At 52.0% G+C, this 21,033-nt stretch overlaps 8 protein-coding genes across 8 annotated transcripts; 6 read left to right on the top strand and 2 right to left on the bottom strand.

Annotated features, from left to right (window-relative positions):
• The first annotated feature begins 446 nt into the window (after positions 1–446).
• EI97DRAFT_421269 (glucocorticoid receptor-like (DNA-binding domain)) lies at positions 447–1,474 on the top strand. The gene is made up of 3 exons (XM_033797051.1): positions 447–650; positions 731–902; positions 996–1,474. Exons 1-3 carry the CDS (start codon positions 544–546, stop codon positions 1,056–1,058), a joined length of 342 nt encoding a protein of 113 aa, XP_033652629.1. The 5' UTR covers positions 447–543; the 3' UTR covers positions 1,059–1,474.
• Positions 1,395–3,573, top strand: EI97DRAFT_87539 (uncharacterized protein). The gene is made up of 4 exons (XM_033803174.1): positions 1,395–1,601; positions 1,653–1,768; positions 1,826–2,458; positions 2,511–3,573. The coding sequence occupies exons 1-4, from the start codon at positions 1,534–1,536 to the stop codon at positions 3,464–3,466; spliced, it is 1,773 nt and encodes a 590-aa protein (XP_033652628.1). The 5' UTR covers positions 1,395–1,533; the 3' UTR covers positions 3,467–3,573.
• A 185-nt stretch (positions 3,574–3,758) lies between these two features.
• EI97DRAFT_459717 (putative dsDNA-binding protein PDCD5) lies at positions 3,759–4,224 on the bottom strand (the record flags this gene model as incomplete). Its single annotated transcript, XM_033801031.1, has 2 exons — positions 3,759–4,065; positions 4,115–4,224. The coding sequence occupies 2 exons, from the start codon at positions 4,222–4,224 to the stop codon at positions 3,759–3,761; spliced, it is 417 nt and encodes a 138-aa protein (XP_033652627.1).
• A 1,199-nt stretch (positions 4,225–5,423) lies between these two features.
• EI97DRAFT_443644 (Sec2p-domain-containing protein) lies at positions 5,424–7,627 on the top strand (the record flags this gene model as incomplete). Its single annotated transcript, XM_033799847.1, has 3 exons — positions 5,424–5,431; positions 5,526–6,126; positions 6,173–7,627. The coding sequence occupies 3 exons, from the start codon at positions 5,424–5,426 to the stop codon at positions 7,625–7,627; spliced, it is 2,064 nt and encodes a 687-aa protein (XP_033652626.1).
• Positions 7,628–8,229: 602 nt separating this feature from the next.
• On the bottom strand, positions 8,230–9,689 carry EI97DRAFT_434654 (uncharacterized protein). The gene has a single exon (XM_033798682.1). The coding sequence runs from the start codon at positions 9,456–9,458 to the stop codon at positions 8,472–8,474; it is 987 nt and encodes a 328-aa protein (XP_033652625.1). The 5' UTR covers positions 9,459–9,689; the 3' UTR covers positions 8,230–8,471.
• Positions 9,690–9,810: 121 nt separating this feature from the next.
• EI97DRAFT_494979 (uncharacterized protein) lies at positions 9,811–11,690 on the top strand. Its single transcript, XM_033802413.1, has 2 exons — positions 9,811–10,094; positions 10,142–11,690. The coding sequence occupies exon 2, from the start codon at positions 10,179–10,181 to the stop codon at positions 11,571–11,573; it is 1,395 nt and encodes a 464-aa protein (XP_033652624.1). The 5' UTR covers positions 9,811–10,094; positions 10,142–10,178; the 3' UTR covers positions 11,574–11,690.
• A 173-nt stretch (positions 11,691–11,863) lies between these two features.
• Positions 11,864–12,734, top strand: EI97DRAFT_401148 (uncharacterized protein). The gene is made up of 2 exons (XM_033796455.1): positions 11,864–12,147; positions 12,259–12,734. Exons 1-2 carry the CDS (start codon positions 11,939–11,941, stop codon positions 12,527–12,529), a joined length of 480 nt encoding a protein of 159 aa, XP_033652623.1. The 5' UTR covers positions 11,864–11,938; the 3' UTR covers positions 12,530–12,734.
• A 4,806-nt stretch (positions 12,735–17,540) lies between these two features.
• On the top strand, positions 17,541–19,009 carry EI97DRAFT_451282 (uncharacterized protein; the record flags this gene model as incomplete). Its single annotated transcript, XM_033800332.1, has 4 exons — positions 17,541–17,646; positions 17,704–18,161; positions 18,209–18,467; positions 18,507–19,009. The coding sequence occupies 4 exons, from the start codon at positions 17,541–17,543 to the stop codon at positions 19,007–19,009; spliced, it is 1,326 nt and encodes a 441-aa protein (XP_033652622.1).
• Positions 19,010–21,033: the final 2,024 nt, after the last annotated feature.

Here is a 21,033-nt window from a genome sequence, read left to right as displayed (position 1 = left end):
GCTTATTATGATTTTTGAAAATTGTTCATGGTTGTATTATACTGTCGTAAACAGTATGGATTTTGGTAGGGTCTTGGCAAAAGTGGACGGCTCGCCCGTGTGGACGGCTCACCTGTGAGGTACGTTAGTAGTTATTGCACGAGAGATAGAGAGGGTAAAGAGGCAGCTATTAATATAAGCGTGCCTTGCTTCTGCAAGCGTGCCTCGCTTAGAGAGGCTTAGCAGAATTTATCTTATAATTTCTACCCCCTCTAGCACCTCTAATATTATATCTAATAAGTTAAAACTTTAATAGTAAAGTAATTAAGTATAGTAGACACTATATTATAAGTTATAGGCCTTTCTTTCCTTTAACTATAGAGTTGTATTATAGGTAGGGGGGATAATGCAGGAGGATGCGCCAAAACTATCCCGATTTCTGCATATAACAGATTCGGAGCAGGCCTTGGCAGAGCTTCCTGTCAACCTCCGCTTCATCCCCGAGGACTTTAACGGCACCCCAATTGTCAGAGCGAGGGACGGTTCGCAGCTACAGCCGCCATCATGTCTATGTTCCGCGCGAAAAAACTTGACATTGGATGTTATGTCAACATTCGCAACATCCGCGACCACACCAAGCGCAAGGTCTTCGCTGCGAACGAGCCGGAGAGGTATGTATTCCTCGGTCTCCGCACAATTGAACACACCAACTTTTCATGGAATGTATATTGACGTCAAAAATTTCTTCTAGGCAAGCACTACGATACATCATTCGCAACACGAGCCTCCCCCAACGCGTACGCGCACAAGCGCAGCTCCAGCTCTCGCAAATGCACTGCTACACACGGTTCACACAAGTCAAGAACAGGTGTATAATGGGAGGAAAGGGTCGCGGTGTTTTCAGCGATTTTAGATTGGGCAGGGTAAGTTTCCGAATGGAAGAAGTGGTGAATCTACGCCGCCATCTCTCCTCACAAACGACACTTGAAGATGGAGCTGACGTTGTGTTTTTATAGTATCAGTTCCGTATAAATGCGCTCGCTGGATATCTCCCCGGTGTACGTAAGGCTAGTTGGTAGAAGGGAATTGTGGACATAGTACGGTCGGCCGCCGCTGCGAGATGGGTGTACATTACTGTTATTTTGGCCTGTGACCACGAGCTTGGAAAATGGGCATTACAGTGGCGTTGATGGCAAATATATATATTCTGGACAATCTGAGTATGAAGGGACATTAGAACTCCAGGGGATGCATCGATCCGGCGCTTTCTCCACATCTCTGAAGCGGGAGGGCGTTTGCGTGTGGCAAACGCCACAAACACCTGGACATGCAGTGCACATATTTTCTGAGGCAGCTCACCGCTTGTGCGAGAAGTCTACCTAGGCATGTCAAACAGAGCTCCAGCTCCTTCCAAACCTCACCTGCCGCCTACCAACTACCCACCACCGCCTTTCGCCTTCACCATTGACCGCACGACCACAACTACAATTTGTCCACATCCCAAACTCACTCAGCTTCTCACTCACTTTTCGACACAACAAGTACAATACCAAGATGTTCCGACTTCAGGAAAGCAATCTACCAAAAGACCCCAAATTCCCTGCGGATCTGAAAGAGCTAGGGTAAGTGGCGCCCGATACGAACATCCCACAATCACGCTCACACAATTACAGCTTTTTCATCAACGAAGCAGGCCAATTCTGCATGATCAATTACCCAGACAAGTTCTTCCAATACTACTACAGCAACAACGAGCGCGTCAACAACGCCCGCCGCGAAGCATATCACCGTACGTCGGGTCGACCGTCCTAGCCGGGGAAAGCGTGTACTGACAGAAATGACATAGAATGCCAACGTCGCGAAGTTGCAAAGCGTTTGTCCGCGCTTGGACTAGTGAACCTGTACCTACCTCAACTCACATCCGTCAAGCCTGAGGATGAAGCATCGGTGCCGATTCTCGCCCCACCGGCCGAGATACTCAGGACGCGCAAGAGGGTCATTGTCATTGTGAACAGTACGCTGCAAGATCTAGGCATTCTTGCATATCGAGAGCTGCAGCGCGCAGCTGGCGTGAATGATGGATCGATCATCGGTTTCGTCAAGGAGATCATTCGACGGTCCACCGGAGCGGACGATACAGCAGACCTGTTTAAGGATGGTGCTGGGGTAGCGGATAAGAGCAAGGAAACTCCCGGCATCATAGTCATGAATTGCGGCCAGCTTCTCTACTCGTACAAGTTCGGTGAGGCGAAGACTGTACGGAGCTGGAATGATATGCCCGTCCAGTCGGCTTGCCATGAACCAGTTCAGATTACTGAGGATAACAAGATTCCGGGCAACAGAGATGCGACAGAGCACATCAAGTTCGTTATTGAGAACGTGCTGCATAACAAGGATTTCGTAGCCGAGGATGCGGAGATTTATATGATTGGGATTGAGAATGGAGGAGAGCACCTCGTCAGGGTCCTTGATGAGCATCGTAAGTTACACAAAGCACATGTTTGAGAGTGCTTCATACTAACAAAGTACAGTGGAAAGATATGGCCTATGGCTCACGGCTATGGCCCTCATTGAGCCTCGTATGCACTCGTCTCATATCCACAACCCTCATCTACGAGCTTTTCTGCGCCGGCGGGCGCGCCAATGGCGGGTAGAGTCATCAAACAACCCGGCAGAGTGCGTTGCAGTACCGTCGCACTACGCCGAAGAAGTCGCAGCATTGGAGGGCTCGACTGGGGAGAAGGTTGATGTCACACCGGCAGAGAAGGACCATCTCAACTGGCTTGACACTGTCCAGGCTTCGGGTACAGTGTCAAATATTCTCTCAGCGATCCCAACACAGCTTGCAAACCTGAAAATCTCCCTTGGGCCTGACCACGGGACAAAAGCAGCAGATGATACCCGTCCTCTGGAAGACTCCATCTGTCCCACCTTCTGTGACGACGAGAACCCACATGGCGCTGGAGAATGCATCTTCATAGCACGCTCGGTGCAACGATGCGTCTTGCAGTTCTTCGAAGAAGTCGCAAAGGACCCAGCCAAATATCATAACCCTGTGTTCGAGGTAAACGCACCGGATGCCCTAGAGGACAACGGCTGGGGAGAGGAAGAGACGCCAGCGGACGCTTCTACGAAAGCAGAGCTCAAGATTCGGAAGGAGGAGCTTGAGCGGATGAAGACCGCTCTTCGCAATACGCCGGAGACTGCAGAGTTTCGAGAAGGGAAGGTGGCTCTCGAAAAGCGTATCCAGAGACTCGAGAAGGAGTATCAGGAGTTATCGGAGAAGAAGTCGACTGAAGAAAATACTGGGACCACGGCAGCGCAGGAGAAGAAAGAGGTGTGGGAACCGGTTGGCAGGGGACCTAAGGTTCCGTTCGCAGGGGATATGGTGGACAGCGAACTGGTGAAGGCTTCGGGATTGGATGACTCTGCCGAAGACGATGAGGATGTGGCCGAACTTGCCCCTGAGGTCAATGGGCAGACGTAGAAGTGCTACCTCCGAGCCGTCGAGGACTCGAGGAAATGAGTCCGGCTTGGGTTGGAGCATTCATCGGTCTATGAGCTTTGCGATTTGTATGCTTTTGGGATCTCTTTCATCCTGCAGTAGGTGGCTCAGGACATCCGGAATAGGCTTCAGCGAGGAGATGACGTTCTCCCAACAGTGCTAATGGAATGATATACCTCTTAACGCCGGAAAATGCATGTTCACTTCCCACAGTTCCTCGGAGCTTCGTTCCTCCTGCCATCATCTCCTTCTACCATTCCATCCTCACCCCTACCTAAACATCCTTCAACAGGTCATCCAAATCATCATCATCGTCCCACCCGCCCCGTCGATTCACCACAATCTTCCCCGTCTGCCCGCCCCTCTCCTCCTCCGCCTCGCTCACCGCCCCCAGCAACTCCTTCAACTGCTCTTCCGTCACTTTTGCTCTAAGCTGGCCCGTCCGTGCCAACATAATCAGTCGGTTCTCGATATCCGTGGCGCGGGATTCCTTGACAAGGCGGATGCGGCCGAGGCGGTCAGCGGCTTCGGGGGTGAGGATTTGGGTGAGGAGGGAGGCGCGTTGGGAGGCTTCGCGTTGGCTGGAGGGTTTAGTGTCTTCGGATTCCAAGGGCGCGGAGGTGGACGTACCGTTGTGCTTCTTGTTCGTCTTGCTTGGCGTCGCCGGAGGCGGTGCCGCGTTGTTGTTGGAGTTGTTGGAGTCGGGCACGGCGGAGTTCTTCGAGGTCGGAATCGGCCATTCTGTTGGAGGGTGGTGGACTTTGTTCAAGTCGTGGTTTCGTGTGATTTGATGTGAGGCTCTGAGAGGGGTAGTGAGAGCGGGGTGGGATGGGAATGTTTGGAGTTGAGGCGGTGCAGGATCTTTGGAGTGTGGCGGAGGAAGCGCAGGCTAGAGTTGCCGTTTTGCGCCTACCATACTACGATGTATGCTGTGATCTATCGCTCAGCGGAATCGTGGATTTCATTTTCAACGGCACCGGAGGGCATATGGATAATGTGTGCTCTATGGTTCATGCGGCTGCTCAGATAGGCGGCTCAGGAGCCGAATGATAGATTGCTCCGAAGCTCGCGTGGTTCATATGGGCGTCAAATATATTATGCATGGCTCGGGGCGGAGACAAGCTCATGTATATTTAGCAAGGGGCTATGGTTATACTGCTGTTGACCGTTTACGGATATGGAGTATTACCCGCTGCATCCCGTATAATCTTGACTAATCTTTTGGTACTCTCTGCAAGCTCCGCAATTCGGACGAGGTAGTGGCTGCGCAAAGTCTACTGTGTATACCATCTGGGTGCGTACGGAGTACAATGTGGCCTCAACCATGGAGCAGGATCAAGATGTTTCCGAGATGGGAAACGTTATGTAGCACGGCTAAGTAAAAGTCGTTTCCAATGTACCTCGTTTGGATGCGGAGTAAACGTTTTGTGTCACACATGTTAACGGTGTAGTACCGATGGTATCTCCTGCTTAAAGCGGCACCCACCGTCCGTCTCCCGCCCTACTTGTTCCACCACCGATTCTCCTTCATAGACAGCACCACTCCCCCGAGACTGCACACTTTCATCTGCTGAGTAGAGAGCAAGACTCCACACCGGACGAAGAAGACGTGCAACTGAGGCTGGAAAGCGACGCCCAAGGCACCATCGGGCCCTAGCGGCAACCGCAGCGCCTGCATCATCATTCCGGCGCCAAACCAGGTTCCCAGCAGCAGTCGCCGCCGCTGCCACTCTCGCCCGCTGCCACGCCTCTTCCTGCACCACCTCAACTGCCCGCTTTATTGATGTGCTTCGACATGTCCCTCTTGCGCCGATTCTGAGCGTATTCTTCCGCCTATTCTTTCTCTTCTGTCGTCACTCCTTTGTCTCTGGTTTCCCCTTTACCTGCTGCAGCACATATCCAGTCCGGGTCCTGCTTTCGAGCGAGGCCTTCCGTCGACATGGCTGAGTACGTTCTCCGACGCTGTCCAGACGAATTCCTCTGCCAGCCACCGCTACACACGGCCCGGTTGGTGAGCTTAGACTGACATGACTTGCAACAGATATGTCTCTGCTGCACCTTGGTTGCATACCATAGGATCCTCGGGAACCGTCACCCCTTCCCGCCTGAAGCTGCGCTCCTTATCCCCTCCGAGTTTGAACAAGCAAGTCACAAAGTCCGTTTCTACGCCGCAGTTGGGGAAGCGGGCGCATTCGAGCCCCCTGGTGGCCTTCGACAGCGACGTCCTGAACACCATACCCGATCCTAGAACCGCGACACCTGAATGCTCTTTGTCACGCTCTAATTCCACCGACGCCTCACCTCACCCGGATCTAAGTCAAGAAGTCGCGACGCTGAGCACGAAACTGGTCAACGCAATCAACCACCAGGACACTTTGGACAATGCACTACAACGGACAAGGCAGGAGTTAGATGCGACAAGGGAGAGGTTGGAGGAATATGAGAAGCGAGTCATGGAGCATGAGAAACTGGTGCAGACGGGTCGGCTGGTAGAGAAGGAGGTGTTTGACAAGATGGAGAAGCAGTTATTGAGCGACCTGGAGGACGAAAGGAAGCGCCGCCGAGACGCTGAGAAAGCGAAGAGGAAGGTGGACTCCGAAGTCGAGACTTTGACTTCTGCGCTCTTCGAAGAGGCCAACACAGTAGGTAACAAACCCCGCTGGTTCGAAGCGCTGCTAATATCTGCAGATGGTGGCGGCTGCTCGCAAAGAGACTGAGGCTGCAGAGAAACGAAACGATCAGCTGAAGCAACAGTTAGCGGATGCCGAAATCCTTCAGCTGTCCCTTCAAGAACAACTCCAGGACCTAAAATCTGTAATGGAGAAAATGAGTGAGCGCGATGACATGGAGAGCAACACACTTGCAACGACCACGGCGCCCTCAACCCCTGGGATAACGCCTGCGGACAAGCTCAACAAGCTCTTCGAAGCTGCCAACCTGACACCAAATACCCCTGGATCTGATGAGATTGCGCCAGAGCACCCCCTCCACTTTCACCATCTGATACACCCGGTCCTGAGGACTGACCTGCCCTCGTTTAGGGACTTCGAGGAGATGATCTGGAATAGCACTCGCTCGGCCCCTTCAAGCCGTGTATCAAGTGGCAATTACGGCGGCCTCAATGTGCTCGGTCTCGGCGCGCTCACCAACAACTCGACTTCATCGCTGCCAGCAGCCAGCCGATCGCCCAGCTCTAATGGTGGTGATTCGCGGCGCGACTCTACTGCAAGTACAACGGCCTCAAACTTAAAAGACGAGAAGTTCTACAAGCGCGCCCTGTCCGAGGATATTGAACCCACTCTGCGCCTCGATATCGCCCCCGGGTTGTCATGGATGGCCCGGCGCACTGTGATCAACAGCATTACTGCGGGGTCTTTGGTCATTGAGCCCGCGCCTCCGCCTCAGAAGTTTCGCGGACCGGTTTTCCCTTGTTCCTTGTGCGGCGAGTGTAGGAAAGGCGACGAATATGCACGAAAGTATAGATTCAAGTCATCGGAAACTGATGAAACGAAGCACCCGTTGTGCGATTGGTGCGTGAATCGCATGAGGGCTACTTGCGACTACATTGGCTTCCTGAGGATGATTGCAGCAGGGCATTGGAGGGCAGAGACAGAAGCGGAAAAGAAGAATGCTTGGGAAGAAAGCGTACGGTTAAGGGAGCGTATGTTCTGGAGCCGAGTGGGAGGAGGTGTTGTTCCCGCATTCTTACCAACGAAAGAAAGTCCCACGAGTCCTGCGTTTGCTACCAAAGACGGCCAGACGAGGACGAGCGAAGAGAGCCAATTATCAGATGCTAAGGCGTTGGATTCAGCCGTGGATATGACGCAGCCGACTAAGCGGACCTCAACGATAGTGGACGACCCTTTCCGGTCGAAAGAGGAGGATAAGGCTAAGAGAGTCTCCATAGGGAAGACCATTATCATGAATGAAGGCGCGACCGAAGGTCTGACTCCGGCGGAGGAGAGGAAGATCGAAAAGGAGGTTAATGAGCAACTGCACAACGAGGTTCGGAGATCTATCGAAGCGAAGAGAGAAGGTGGACTGCAGCGCACTCGAGCGGTCTCCACGTCCATATCACCATTGGGAACACCGAAGAAGAAGGACGAGCGACTGAGCCTTACGATTCCAGGAGCCTTTGAGTGAGCTCGATAAACCCATGATTTGATCACGCTCTGCCTTGCCTTGCCCACACTACTTCCAGTCTTGCACGACTGTACGCGGGTAACGACTTACGACACATAGTGCCCGACATTCCAGCACTAAATTCATCCTTCCATTGATACTTTTCGGTCCCGACAGTGCGCTCGCGGTTGCCAACAGCATCCTAATTTTCAACCACCAACCGGTACCACATATCGTAGGAGAAGCCCCGACCAATACGCAGACTCACGCAGGCCATGATGAATCAATACTCTCATCGCATTAATTTCATTGTCACTATTCGAATCCGGTTATTGCATTTATACAAAAGGGGTTCCTCCTCACTTGGGCTTTTCTAGATATCAAAACCGTCCGCTTTTTCTAGTACTTGTACGATACCAGGGTCTTCCGCTCTACATGCGATATTCTTTCCTAGGCGTAATGAGGGTGGATGAGTTATATATATTGCATCATCAGGCTGGCTGGACGCAATGAGCTTTCCTTGGGAGGCAGTGACGGATGGGATGGGAGATTTTCACGTCAGGTTGATCTGGGGCTTTGACGAGGAAGTGAGCGATGCGGCGATACACATGGGAGCGGCCCTTGAGAATGGTGCTTCTTGCACCAGGTTAATACATTGCTGCTTCTATCGAGCAGGTGGTCAAGTATAATGAGACCCTGAGTGTACACTCGACCGCGCTCTGGGGTTTGTGAGAGCCCAGTACACTGCGCGATTCCACCCATGGTTTTCCAACTCGTGATCCGAGACATTCTATCACACTCATCTCTTACAGACTTCTGGGATGGGCCACTACCATTGGCATCTTCCATCATGCCTCATCTACGCTCATCTCCCCTTTCTCTTCCCTGACCCCTGCCCCTTCCCATTGCCGTTCCCATTCCTATCTTTCTTCAACGGCCCCTCCAATAACGCCTTAAACGTCTCTCCAGGCGTTCTCGGCGCCCCCTGCTGTTTCGCCGGAATCAGCGTCTCCTCTTCCTCCCCCGTGTTGCCAGCATTGCTTGCTTCAGCCGCTCGTTGCGCCTGCCTCTGGAGTTTGCGCTCCCTGCGCTCGGCACGGTTTTCGTCTCTGGTCTTTGAGCGTTTCTTGCGATGGGGAAGGGGTTGTGGGGGTTTGGATGTAGAAGGAGCATTGGTGTTGGACTCGTCGTAGGCGGCGTTGATGGCATCTTGCATTTCTGCGTCCTGGTCTCCGTCGACCTCGTCTGCCTCCTCTTCGTCATCTGCAGACTCATCCTCCTTGCCCTCAGTACCTCTTGTTTCCTTCGGGAGGGCAGCCATCCGCCTATTCTCCTCGTCCTCATCAAACTTGATATGTTTCTTCTGCTTTCCGCCCAATGCGTCCGCCTTCCGCTTCGTTCTCTCCCTGATCCCCTTCTCTCGCTCCTCCCTCTCCCTATCGAACTGCTCATTCCCGGCCAATCCCGCTCGTACAAACCTCCCCGCAGCTTCCTTATCCAACCGCATCCTCCCCTCCTCCTTCTCCTTCCCTTCCTTATCTGCCGCCTCCGCGCTTTTCAACCCCCGTTCCTCAATCTCCTTGACCTTCTGGAAATACCCCTTCAGACGTGCCAATTCCGCGAAAATCGCGTGTTCGCGTGGATTCTGGCCGGACAGGAGTAGAGAGGAGTAGAGCAGGGATTCGATGGTGTAGGCGACGTGGATGTGGAGTTTTGCCCTTGAGAGGAGCGGGAGCGTGGATGTGGTTGTTGAGAGGGGCGTTGTGAGGAGGGGTTGCAGGGCGGAGGTTAGGGTGTCGATTTGAGAGGAGAGGGTGGGGAGGAGGGAGGGCGGGAGGTTGGGCGGATCCATGGTTGGGAATGTGTGGTTTCCTTAATAGGGTGAACCCAAGTGGTGTTTACGGGTTCCTATTCAGATCTGGGGTTTGACGTTGCGGAGATCGGCCCTGAAGGGCGCTGTCTTCGTGGTTCTGAATGTGAACCGAGCTTTGAGGTGCCGACGCAATCGATTTCCCAGAATGATATGTTACAATGCAGGCAATTCCCGCTGCATCTGGTGTGGAAACTGCGACTGTACTTGTGCTTTGAAAGTTGTCTTGGTAGTGTTCAACATTTCTTCGCATCTAGATGTAGTCGGACCGACTGTTTCTCCGCGCGGGAGCTAACATTTCCCTTGCTAGTTCCGCAAACATCAGTCGAAGACACATTAATGAGACGTCTCCTTCCCTTTTATTGGCACTGTATATAACAGAGCGTGTTCCTTGAAGGTTCTCATGCTCATGTGACTCTTTCAAATCTCTTTCAACCTGTCTTTCCTCCCTTCGTCTCAGTTCCTTCCCAGGCTTCGGCCTCCAATACCGCACATCGCTTCGCAATGCTGTCGCGGTAACAATTCCGTGGGCCGGGTGGCCTCTTATCAGTCGGGAAAAGCGCTGAGGAGTTGGTGGGATTCGGAAAATGCGGAACTCCAGGCGAAGAACGGCGCCAAGTGCGTACCCTCGAAGCGTCACATAGCGGAGGACTAACAAGCAATAGAGCTCAGGAGGACGCTACTAGGAGTGCAAGCCAAACTATGGACAACGGCGGACGAAAGGAAAATGGCTTGTCCAGATCCCCGTACACAGAGCGAAACCTTCGGACCGCACTGCAGTTCTATCGTCGGCAACGTGTCGTTGATCGCCGCATTCACGTCTTGGGCATGGGAAGTTTGGGACTCTTCGTCGCGCATTCGTTGCGCAAGTTGCCGAACCCACCCCCAGTTACGCTCATGTTCCATGCATGGCAGACGTTGGACACCTGGAATCAATCGAGCAGGACTATAAAGTTGGTCACAGATGATACGGCAGAGAGGACTGAGGGTTTTGATGCAGAATTGTCCTACTTACGTAGACGATTTCATGGGAAAGAGATTGAGGAAGAAATCTACAGTAATGAGGCAGAGTCCACGGAGCCGATCAGTTCGCTTATTGTCTGTACAAAAACACAGATGGTTCTTCAGGCCTTGTCTCGGGTTAAGCATCGTTTACACAAGGAGTCCGTGATACTCTTCTTGCAAAATGGCATGGGAACAATCGAGGAGGTCAACAGAGAGATCTTCCCCGATCCAGAGACAAGACCACGGTATATGCTAGGCACGAACACGCACCACACGTCACTGCACCCGGATGAGCCGTTTGTATCTCTATATAAGGGATACGGCACTTTGGCCGTAGCCATACTCCCCAGCGAACGAGATGGCGGTACCGGTCCTTACACGTCGATGCCTAGATTTGGCCCAGCAAGTAGGATGCCTCTGGCAATGCAATACCCAGAAGAGCCCGACTTAGAGGCCGGTGCGCCTCAACAGCCCGGCTTTCATTGGACGCCCAACCACCGATATCTCTTGAGAACTCTCCTCCGCTCAACGTTACTTTCCGCCACAGGGTTTTCACCTCCGGATCTGTTGCAGATGCAGCTGGAAAGACTGGCAATCAACAGCATTATTGGGCCCCTTACCGTTATGCTGGATGCTCGCAACGGCTCTATCCTTTACAACTACTCGCTTACACGGACGATGCGCCTGCTTTTGGCTGAGATTAGCCTCGTCATTCGGTCACTTCCCGAACTTCGATATATACCTAATATTCCTCAACGATTCGACCCTGGTCGGCTCGAAACGTTGGTCGTTGGCGTGGCGAACAGGACGAAAGACGAGATAAGCATGATGCTCCGGGATGTAAGAAGGGGCCGCTTGACGGAAGTTGAGTATCTCAACGGATGGATCGTCAAGAAGGGAGAGGAGCTGGGAGTAAGGTGCTTCATGAATTACATGATGGTCAACCTTGTCAAGGGCAAGGCGAACATGATACAGATGGAGATGAACGAAGAGGTTCCATTATTGCCTGCAAAGGCTGCCGAGGGGCCGATAGTGCTGAAGGGTGAGGCCCAGGAAGCATCGTCGAGAGACCCTCTGGAAGATGATGATTGAGATATCCCAGTCACTTTTTGGGGCATTGTATTATATTGCAGCATTGCAGCTGCTTCGTCGACTGTACATATTCAGAGAGTGACATTGCTATACATAAGAAGTTCCATTTCAATAAACACAAACATCCTTCCATCCATTCATAGTTTTAGCTATCTCACTTGTGGTAGCCAATCACATGAGACCTTACAGTCCACGTGATTACACCGCGCCTCGGCCCGTCTCGCCCGCCGACGTTTCTCGAACACCTTCGTGAAAACCATCTACTTCTTTGCCTTCAACGCCAACAACCAGCTCACTGCCATCCGAAGACTCCGACAAGCCTCTTAACTACCTCAACTACTTCAACTACCGCAAAAACAATCACAATGCCTCGTCAACGTGGAGGAGCTGCTCCCCGCCGTCCCACGCCCGCCCCCGCAAAGCCCGCCGCACCTGCTGCACCTCCAGCCAGGCAAGCTTCTACCATGGCCGCGCCTCCTGCGCAACAACACGCCGCTCCTCCTGCTCAGGCTGCTCCTGCTCCTGTCCAGAGCCAGGGCCCGGGACTCTTTGGCCAGATGGCTTCGACCGCTGCGTAAGTAGCTCCGCAACAATTCCTCAAAAAGCTCATCGGGATTCATCCTGATGCATCATTCGTCCTTTCCGTACTAGTCTTAAACGAATACAGAAGCTAACCCATCGATAGCGGTGTCGCGGTAGGCTCCTCCATCGGCCACGCTATCGGTGGCTTCTTCAGCGGCGGCTCCTCCTCCTCTGAGCCCGCTCAGCAGCAGGCCGCCTCCACCGACTTCGCGCAGCAGCACCAGACCGCCAACTACAACACCCAGAGCGGCGCTTGCCAGGCACAGATTGGCGACTTCAGGAAGTGCATGGACGAGAACCAGGGTAGCTTGAACATTTGCGGATGGTATCTGGACCAGCTCAAGGCTTGCCAGGCGGCGGCTAGCCAGTATTAGAGGGTATGGAGGGATGTAGGGGGTTGAAGGGAAGTGATAGAACATCTTGTATACCTAGCAGCATGGTTGTCTCTTGGTAGCAAGTTTAGACAGCGTATCTGCATCTGCATTTGCATCTCAACCGGAACGTCGTGGAGTGGTCATTGTACAATATTGATAGATCGAATCATAGCCACCTCTACTCCAATGTACCCTCTTCACTTCGAAGGCAGAGTTCTCGCCACATTTTTCAAAGTTCCAGAGCTACCAAATATATACACGCGTAGAAGCGGCATGGCTAATCGATCAATACATTATACGTAAGGTTCCACTTGCTCCGTATGCCAGCCGGCGAGGAAAAGCTGCTCAGTCTGTACCTACCAGCTTGCTGACCGAATAGCTTAACCGCATGGGCAATGAAAACATATGCCCGGTCCCTTGACACGCATCAAATTCACACGCGTTTCCAGCTTGCCCGTGATAAAAGCTCACTTATGGATGACATCGCTTGCAAGTCATGTTTGCACTATCTAACTTTGGCCGTGAGATGACTGCGGTCAACGAGATGACACAAGAGAAGGGGATCATGTACATAGCTGCATATGTGCATACAGTACTTCAACTCTACCTCTCTATAACACCCGCTGCGGTCTCGTATCGTGGTTTTCCCATTGTACGACGGTGTGCCGTTCCCAATCCCTCTGTTCGTTTTCTCTTTCTTGCTTTCCCTTTTTTTGTTCGTCACGTCTTCCCGGTAGTGCCATGGGACCTCTTCCCAGCCGCACTCTCCGTAGATGTTACCGTATAATTCGTCTTACTGTCGAGCGGTTTTGTTTTAACTTAAATATCATGTGCCCGGAAATGCAGCAGCGGGAAAAAAAAAGAGGTACAAGAACGCAAGAGCCTGAGTCCAGGCATAACTGAACGAGACAAAGACGGAGACGAAACATACAACATATGCACTCCCTTGACACCGATCAGGTGTCGCTGATGCTGAGATTACAGTTGATAATGGAGTTCCGGAGAAGGGTGACGTGAGTGGAATTGTTGTCGCTCATGTCGCTTGCCTGCGCAGAGCAGCTGGATCTATGGCGGGCTGGGGGACTGAGCATGCAATTGGTTATGCGGATACGGTTTCCGACGATATCCCAAGCAATGAAGCAGTAGAGGAAGTACGATCCACGGGCGATGGCGTTCTACAAGTGTGCCAGTAACATGGACATGATACATCAAATGCAAGCTGGTAAGGGGTAGGAAGGCTCTGCAACGAGCGCCCACAGATCTGGCTTGGAATTGCGGAGCAACAAAAGTTGGATGAAAGATGCATGCGGTAGTACCTCGTGCAATTTTAGGTACGGTGAGAGCAACGAAAATCTGCACATTCTCAAAGTATACGATAATCTGCAAGGTGCACTTTTGGGCCGTGAAAACATGGCCGCTGTCACTACCATAATACTGAAGGAAACCAACACAAATATCACATTTGATTGCCGTCACTCGTACAACTGTGCACCTTGGTAACTTTTGGAATGGCCATCAGCGATAAATACATTGACCCGACCGTGTGGAAGCTCACTGTTCCTTCAATACCAAGACATGCCCCTCCTCGGTTCCCAACTGATTTGGCACAGGTATAGCATAAACGAGTGTGTCGTTTTGAGCTCTTCAATGGCTAAAACCTTTATGTTTTCAAGATAGGAAATGTGTAGAGTGGGATGTGTTATGAGGAAGAGAGAAACATGTCACACTACACAAAGCGTACCACAGTACACGTCCACGCGGGTAGATGGAAAGCTGCAAAGCGATGACATATGTGGGTGAGACACAAGATTGTTCATGTACGGAGTATTGCAAGTGAGATATCTTTGGGAAAGGAGCAGAGTATGAAACATGGAATGATGCGAAGTTGGAATTGTGCGCGCCGCCCTCCATCTGGGCACGCGAAGATGCCGTTAGATACATAGGTTGGCAGACCCGCGGTTGGCAACATTCCACTTCGGCTATATCAGCGCGTATTATGAGCCTGGAGGACGTAGAAAGTTTACTGTATATTAAATCACCCGTCTCCGGCCTTGTCCAAGTACTGTGCCTCATCCAGTAAATGCACCATACAGGCGGCCTGAACCAACGGCGATGCAGAAGTTGACGGTGTTCCTGACGGCCTTCTTGTTGGTTGTCGGCCGAGCAATCTGTTAATGTTCCATAAATGACTGGCTCGCAGCTATCTCCAACGGCGAGAGGCGCAGGATATGAAATCGTACTGGATCGCTAGGTGAGATCCAGAAGTTGTCCGGCAGTTTCTGACATTGAACCTGGAGGGTGCCATGCGTCACACGCAGACACCAACGGTGCCGCGCTCTTGTCTCAGGTGTTTTCATCCCAGGCCGAGACTGTGATTCACCGCAGTATCATGCAGCACTGCACTTATAAGCGATTTGCGCAATTATGTCAAGCGAAACGCTATTGCGGATAGCCGCCCATTGAACCTCGAATTTCCTACCTCCAACAACTCGCTTCGAGGTCCCCAGATGCCGTGCCACCGGCGCGCCTGGGCATCCGCAGTTCGTCGAGTCTCGGTTACGTAGGAATCTGGGGAAGCAAGGGCCGGAGCTCCACCGGTAACCTAGACACTTCACATCATTCTGTGTGCGGTATTCTTCCACAGGCAAAAGTGTGATCTTGTCTTTCTCTTGTCTGTCATGCTTCCAACCCCCCAAGATCACGGCGTCGTATTAGCGCATTACTGTTAGGTGGATTCCTAACGCTGTGTGGGTAGGAGCTTGTCCGGGTAATACTGCACGTTGATCACGCAGAAAGACGTTTGCCTGTTTCAGCGCCCTCTGTAAGAATCTCTCCTCCGCGTAAGATCACAGGAGATTCCCCGTCATGTTGTCAACATACTTCAGTCCAAAGACTCAACATGTGATTCAACAGGTCGTGCGGAGATAGAAAGATGCCACCGGAATTGTCTCCGTCCCCGGCCAGAGTCGGATATGACCGAGGATTCTCAAAGGGCCCAGAGTCATCGGCATGGTGATGATCCTAATCACCCTTGGAGGGGACCCCGTTGAAGGTCTTGTTGTCGATCCTCGAACTCGGCGAATGTGATGAGTTCCAGCCCGAAGACCAGGAACGGTTTCGCTTTTCCCTCGATGGGAAGTCTGCGCCGTTGCTTATCATCAGCTTTTCGCGGGGTAGCATAAGGTACCCCGGACGGAGTTTCAGGCGCAAAATGCCCCAGCGGTGAAAAGTCTTCATGTCCGGACCCTCACTCCGCTGTGCCGGTACCTAACCTCGTTCCTGACCGATGCGCGAGTCAAAAGCTGTGAAGAGGGTGACACGCCCAACTGGAGTGCCGCGTAGTCACAAGCATTCGGCGACGATTCCAATTCGATCATGGGAGTTAATGAAGCGGGGAGATCGCACGGGGCAGAAAAGAGGGGCAACCTCTCCCATTTTGCGCAATGATAACCACTCCAGACAGCGTTGCAGGAAAATCACTCAGGTTCGGTTAGGAGAAAATTTCTCATTCTGGAGAATCAAGCTCTTCTCATTCGCTTCTGTGGTCAGGTCCTTAGATAGGAGTCAAGAGCAACCCCCATCGCCCTCCCCCTCCCTGTCATCATCCCAGAGCTGATTCCTATGGCCCTTGATTGGGACAGAATCCAGCGCCGAGGGTCAGGAGTGTGCAAATCCTGTACCTCGCACAGGCTCGCAGTGCACAGAGGCCCTGGCACTCTTCTTGCCGGGTTGTCGGGTGCAATACGAACTCGACGGTCCCAATACCCTATGGAGTTTGTAGTTTACCACGTACAGCACTCGGCTAACACCGGTTGTTCCGATCTGAATCTACACATCCTTTTGCAACTCGTTAACCACGTTGGCAGGCAAGCGGAGCAACGATGATGGAACATTGGGTGGTTGTGGAGCCTGTCCTTCTGCTTTCTTTCTAACTGATGGGCCAGGGATTCACTGCCCTTGCAGGCGGCACCTCCGGGCCGGGGCTTAGTGGGTGCTCCCCCGAGTCAGTGCCCTGGTAAACTGCGCTGAGCTGGTCTTTGTCCTCCCTTCCTGAACCTCATCTTATCGGCTGGCTTTGACGGTGGAATAGAAGAATGAAGTTGGCAAAGGAACCTATGCATGTGGCTTTGAAATAGACGCCAGCGTGAACGGTGGTGAGAGTAGAGAACATCGCGCCTAATGTGTTTGCATTCCAAAAAAGGTCCCTCTGAGCCCTAGATGGTCTTGCGCAGGAAGATTTTGCAATTGATGCATCTCCAAAAGCAGTCTATTCCACGCGACACACCACATGGGCATGGTACCAGTACAACTGAGGAAAGTCACACAAAACCCACGCGCCCACACGAAAATGAGAACGACCGACGACCGTCCACTTTGCTTGGGAGACATGAGCTCGGTTGCTCATCAGCTGCCTCATCATGCGTTTCCATGCGGTCTTCTGCAGGGGCCACCGACAACGGCCAGCCTGGACACTCTGGCATGACACTGTTGCCCGTGCGCTTCGCTGCACCTCCACCACGCCCATCACTCCCATCTTGGTACAAGGGCTTTTAGTCCGACCAGGGCCCTAGACATGGCTGCCAGCCCGCGGAAAATAGAGTAAGTAACTGTTGCCTCGATATTATGAAAAGATCATGGCGCCCATCCCCAGGTCGCGGCCCCCTCAATTCTCCTTCCGGGTATCTGGTCGCTCGACCTACTTCATTTACACTTCCATATACTCCACCGTGCTCAACCTCCCTTGCCGTGTATACCACTAATTCTCCCACATTCGCAACCACGAAGGCCACAGGTGCCTTCCTCCCAATCACAACAATAACAGGATCCGGCGTCCCTCGACAACCCAGCCTCGAGAGGCAGAAGACGACACCATATAGATTCCTTCACATTTATCGCACGATATCGGCCGCTTTACCGCTCACCATGTCTTGAGCTCTCTTATATTCTATAATATACCCTTCGCCTCACTCTTTGCTAGCGATCCCTAGCCCTCTAAGAGTGGGCAACAAACATGGCTCCATTCGAGATGGATCTCCTCGTGGTTAGGGATACGCTCCACAAGCGATACTTTGCATTTCCTAACAGTCTGGATCCGCTCCCACCCGTTTACAAGCAGGGTGAGTAACAGCAGGCCTACTTTTTGTGGCGGCGCAAAGCTGACGATTGAATCTTAGGCCTCATTCCAGTCGCACTATGTGCCATGTTGTCTTTGATGTCAGTAACAGCGCTGCTCGCATTCATAACGTATCGATTGATATCGTGGCGGCGCCATTATAAAGAATATGTTGGTTACAATCAATACGTCGTTCTCATCTACAATCTGCTGCTGGCAGACCTGCAACAATCGATTGCGTTTGCGATATCGTTCCATTGGTTGCGACTGGAAAAGATTATAGCGCCCACCGCGCCGTGCTTCATCCAGGCCTGGTTTCTGAACTTGGGCGACGTGGCAAGTGGTTTCTTTGTCCTGGCTATTGCAATACACACATGGTTGGGTGTAGTAAGAGGCTATAGACTCTCGTACGTCTGGTTCGTGGTGGTAATTCTCTGCATCTGGGCCGCCGCCGCGGCATTGACCATAGCCGGACCCATCAAGTTTGGGACCCGTTTCTTTGCCCGAGCAGGTGGATGGGTAAGTTCAAAGTTGATCCAAGATATAACCAGCTGACGGAGGAATAGTGCTGGATATCTACCGAATTCCAAGACGAACGCCTGTGGCTCCACTATCTATGGGTCTTCATTGTTGAATTCGGCACAATGGCTATCTACGGTCATATCTTCGTCCACCTGCGAGGGCGCATCCGCAACGTCATCCACAACGATGTCAGCAAACTGTCGAGAGCTACCAAATTCATGATCATGTATCCGGCAGTCTATGTGCTGTTAACCCTACCCATCGCTGTCGGACGTATGGTTGCTATGACGGGTAAGACAAAGCGTTCGCACCTCATGTAACCGTTCAGCTCATCGCTCGTAGGAACGGAACTTCCAGACGCATTCCTCTGTGTTGCGGGCGCCCTTCTAACCTCTTGCGGATGGATCGATGCTCTTCTCTACACTCTGACCAGGCGTGTGTTCATTACTAACGAGCTGTCCTCCGGAGGCACTCACAACCATACCGGCAATGTCACTGCAATTTCCCACAACGGTACAAGGCCCGGAGACGACTATGGACTCCAGACCATGTTGGATAAAGACAGGGTAGCTCCACCACGCTCTGTCACAATCGTTGGTGGTAGTACCCGCATGGGTCGGATCGTCGAACGCGGGCGAGGCCACATTCGGGACAAGCGCAGCCAGCCCGGTTCTCTACGAGAACACAGCCCTACTGGCTCCCAAGATTCCATAATAAAACTTAACACAAACGCGATTGGGATTGTAACCGAGACGGATATTCACATCGAATCGGCATCCAGCGATGAAAGTGTCCTCCCCAGACAGTTTGAGTCTAGAGAGAGGTCGAGCTGCGATATAAAGTAACAACAAACGGTACCTTGGTGAAGGTCCGCTCATGTATTCCGGTACCTTCAGATGACACTTATTACATACCCTTATATAATCTTCTCGCTCTCATTGTCTTTTTGTTCACGTCAAAACTTTCATAAGATACCAGCATCTCTCTAGATGTACGGCAAGCGGACAAGGAGGAGAGCCTTGTTCCTCCCCTGGGACTTTGGGTTCTTTGTAACGGCGGACATCGGAGTAGTATAAGGAGAGACTTTCCTCAGATACCCCTGCAACAATCTTCCTCAACATATGTATATACCCGCAGATTTAATGCTATCGTCCCAACAGCAGTACATGGTCCCTGCAGCATGATCGAACCATGCAAGTATATGCACCGCAACCAAACAACATCAGATACTCTCTAAAACCAAGATTCTCTTCCCGACTCTTTATTTTCCTATTTGCGAACTGCTCTGCACCGACCACAACCGCACGTCCCGCCTCCCGACTGGAAGGATTCTGACCTTGAGGCGTGAGCACACTGTCCCACGGAAACCTTCCAGCAGATCTGAGCGCCCTGACCTCCGCCACATCGATAGCGCAACATTCGGGAGATTGACCTTCAATCAAGCCTCAACCGCCGAGCCGCCTCCTTTGTCCCGTCCCAAATGGCGAATCGTCGCAGAAAATATAGTCTTGGCGACAGCGCCAGGCGTGCAGGTTAGGCGAAGACGGATGCCTTTCATTCGTCAACATCTCGCCTTTTGGCGATATGTTTGCTTTTGAGCCGGTTCGGTGGGGTTCATTACCTTTACACAGTAAAAAAGCGAATTCCAATGTGCTTGGCGAAAAAACCCCTGCCGCTCGTGAGCACTCTGATTACCTGATTAGGAAGGAATGTACGTTGTGGTGGAGATATGCGGTGTAGGGGCTTTCACGGACGGGCACGCGCAGGACAGGAGAGGAAAGTTTGCCAAGGTAAGGGTCCTCGCCTGGGTCCGCGGAGTGGGGTGGAGTGGTGTGTTGCAGGGGGGAAAGAGTGTTCCAGATTCACATCTGGGATCGACAGCGTCACTCCATGAGCCCGGCGAAGGTCGATGTATTGGTAGGTGCGCATCTGCGCATCATTTACGATAAGAAAGATGGCATGATCCTCGGAGACCAGGATCGGTGCATGGACAAATAAAGGGTGGACGATTGCTACCGGTCTGTCACACTCATGTGCTGTTTGTTTTTGTAAGCTAGGTAAAGGACACATTGTTGCATTGTGGACGGCGACCCTTGGGAATCGATACGAGTTGTCTCCTCACCGGAAATTGGGAACCATTCGACTGTTGACGGTGACATGTCATCTGCCAGCCAAAACGAGCAATCAGGACTGAATAACGCACCTTGTAGCCCTTGGCAACGCCTGCTGATCGGTACTCCGTAGAGAGACACCATTATCCTCACGGAAGACGCCATACTGGGGCATCCACCTGGTTGATTTCTGGTCCGTTTTCGCACTTCCTGCAAGTGTTGGGGTCACGCGGACTGAACAATAAAACAGCCAATACAGCGCGTCAATTGTAGGTCTGTAGTGGCGGAGTCAGGACAGCCAACATTGAATCCAGCTTTCGTACGTATCTGACCTTTTTCGAATGAGGAGAAGCATTTGTGGTATAAACTTCCCATGTTCATCGAGAGCTTCTCAGTTTCCTCTTAAGTTTCCTTCTCTAGTCTCCATTGTCCGTTCCTGTGTTACGCATTCTCCAAGTTTTCACCAATCCCTCAAGCTCGAATAAGTTGCGACTTGCTACCAATGTCATGAAGACGCAATCTGAACCGATATTTTCCCTTAAGTGCACGGCAGCAGATGTACGTCTATTCAAGATCGAATTCTAAAGGGAGTGATATCTCGTTCAAATACAACTTTTTTCCCTCAACCTTTACCAAAGTGCCCGCTTTACATGGGGTACTCGGAGGACTCGACCGCAGAAGACCAAGAACGGTATCAGTTACATCACGGAGCGGATCACAGCTTATCTCCGCCCAATCTCTACTGCCTTTCACTAGTA

This window comes from Westerdykella ornata (assembly GCF_010094085.1).
Source record: "Westerdykella ornata strain CBS 379.55 unplaced genomic scaffold EI97scaffold_16, whole genome shotgun sequence".
Lineage (NCBI taxonomy): Eukaryota > Fungi > Ascomycota > Dothideomycetes > Pleosporales > Sporormiaceae > Westerdykella > Westerdykella ornata.
Note: the sequence above shows the minus strand (reverse complement) of the source record. Positions and strands in the feature narration are given on the sequence as shown.

Bases quoted from the DNA above. Each gene is read 5' to 3' on its own strand.
- EI97DRAFT_421269 (XM_033797051.1), top strand. From the start codon at position 544: ATGTCTATGTTCCGCGCGAAAAAACTTGACATTGGATGTTATGTCAAC. The intron at 651-730 runs GTATGTATTCCT...AATTTCTTCTAG, and splicing joins GCTGCGAACGAGCCGGAGAG to GCAAGCACTACGATACATCA. The intron at 903-995 runs GTAAGTTTCCGA...GTGTTTTTATAG, and splicing joins GCGATTTTAGATTGGGCAGG to TATCAGTTCCGTATAAATGC.
- EI97DRAFT_87539 (XM_033803174.1), top strand. From the start codon at position 1,534: ATGTTCCGACTTCAGGAAAGCAATCTACCAAAAGACCCCAAATTCCCT. The intron at 1,602-1,652 runs GTAAGTGGCGCC...ACACAATTACAG, and splicing joins GCGGATCTGAAAGAGCTAGG to CTTTTTCATCAACGAAGCAG. The intron at 2,459-2,510 runs GTAAGTTACACA...AACAAAGTACAG, and splicing joins CAGGGTCCTTGATGAGCATC to TGGAAAGATATGGCCTATGG.
- EI97DRAFT_434654 (XM_033798682.1), bottom strand. From the start codon at position 9,458: ATGGATCCGCCCAACCTCCCGCCCTCCCTCCTCCCCACCCTCTCCTCT.
- EI97DRAFT_494979 (XM_033802413.1), top strand. From the start codon at position 10,179: ATGGACAACGGCGGACGAAAGGAAAATGGCTTGTCCAGATCCCCGTAC.
- EI97DRAFT_401148 (XM_033796455.1), top strand. From the start codon at position 11,939: ATGCCTCGTCAACGTGGAGGAGCTGCTCCCCGCCGTCCCACGCCCGCC. The intron at 12,148-12,258 runs GTAAGTAGCTCC...ACCCATCGATAG, and splicing joins CAGATGGCTTCGACCGCTGC to CGGTGTCGCGGTAGGCTCCT.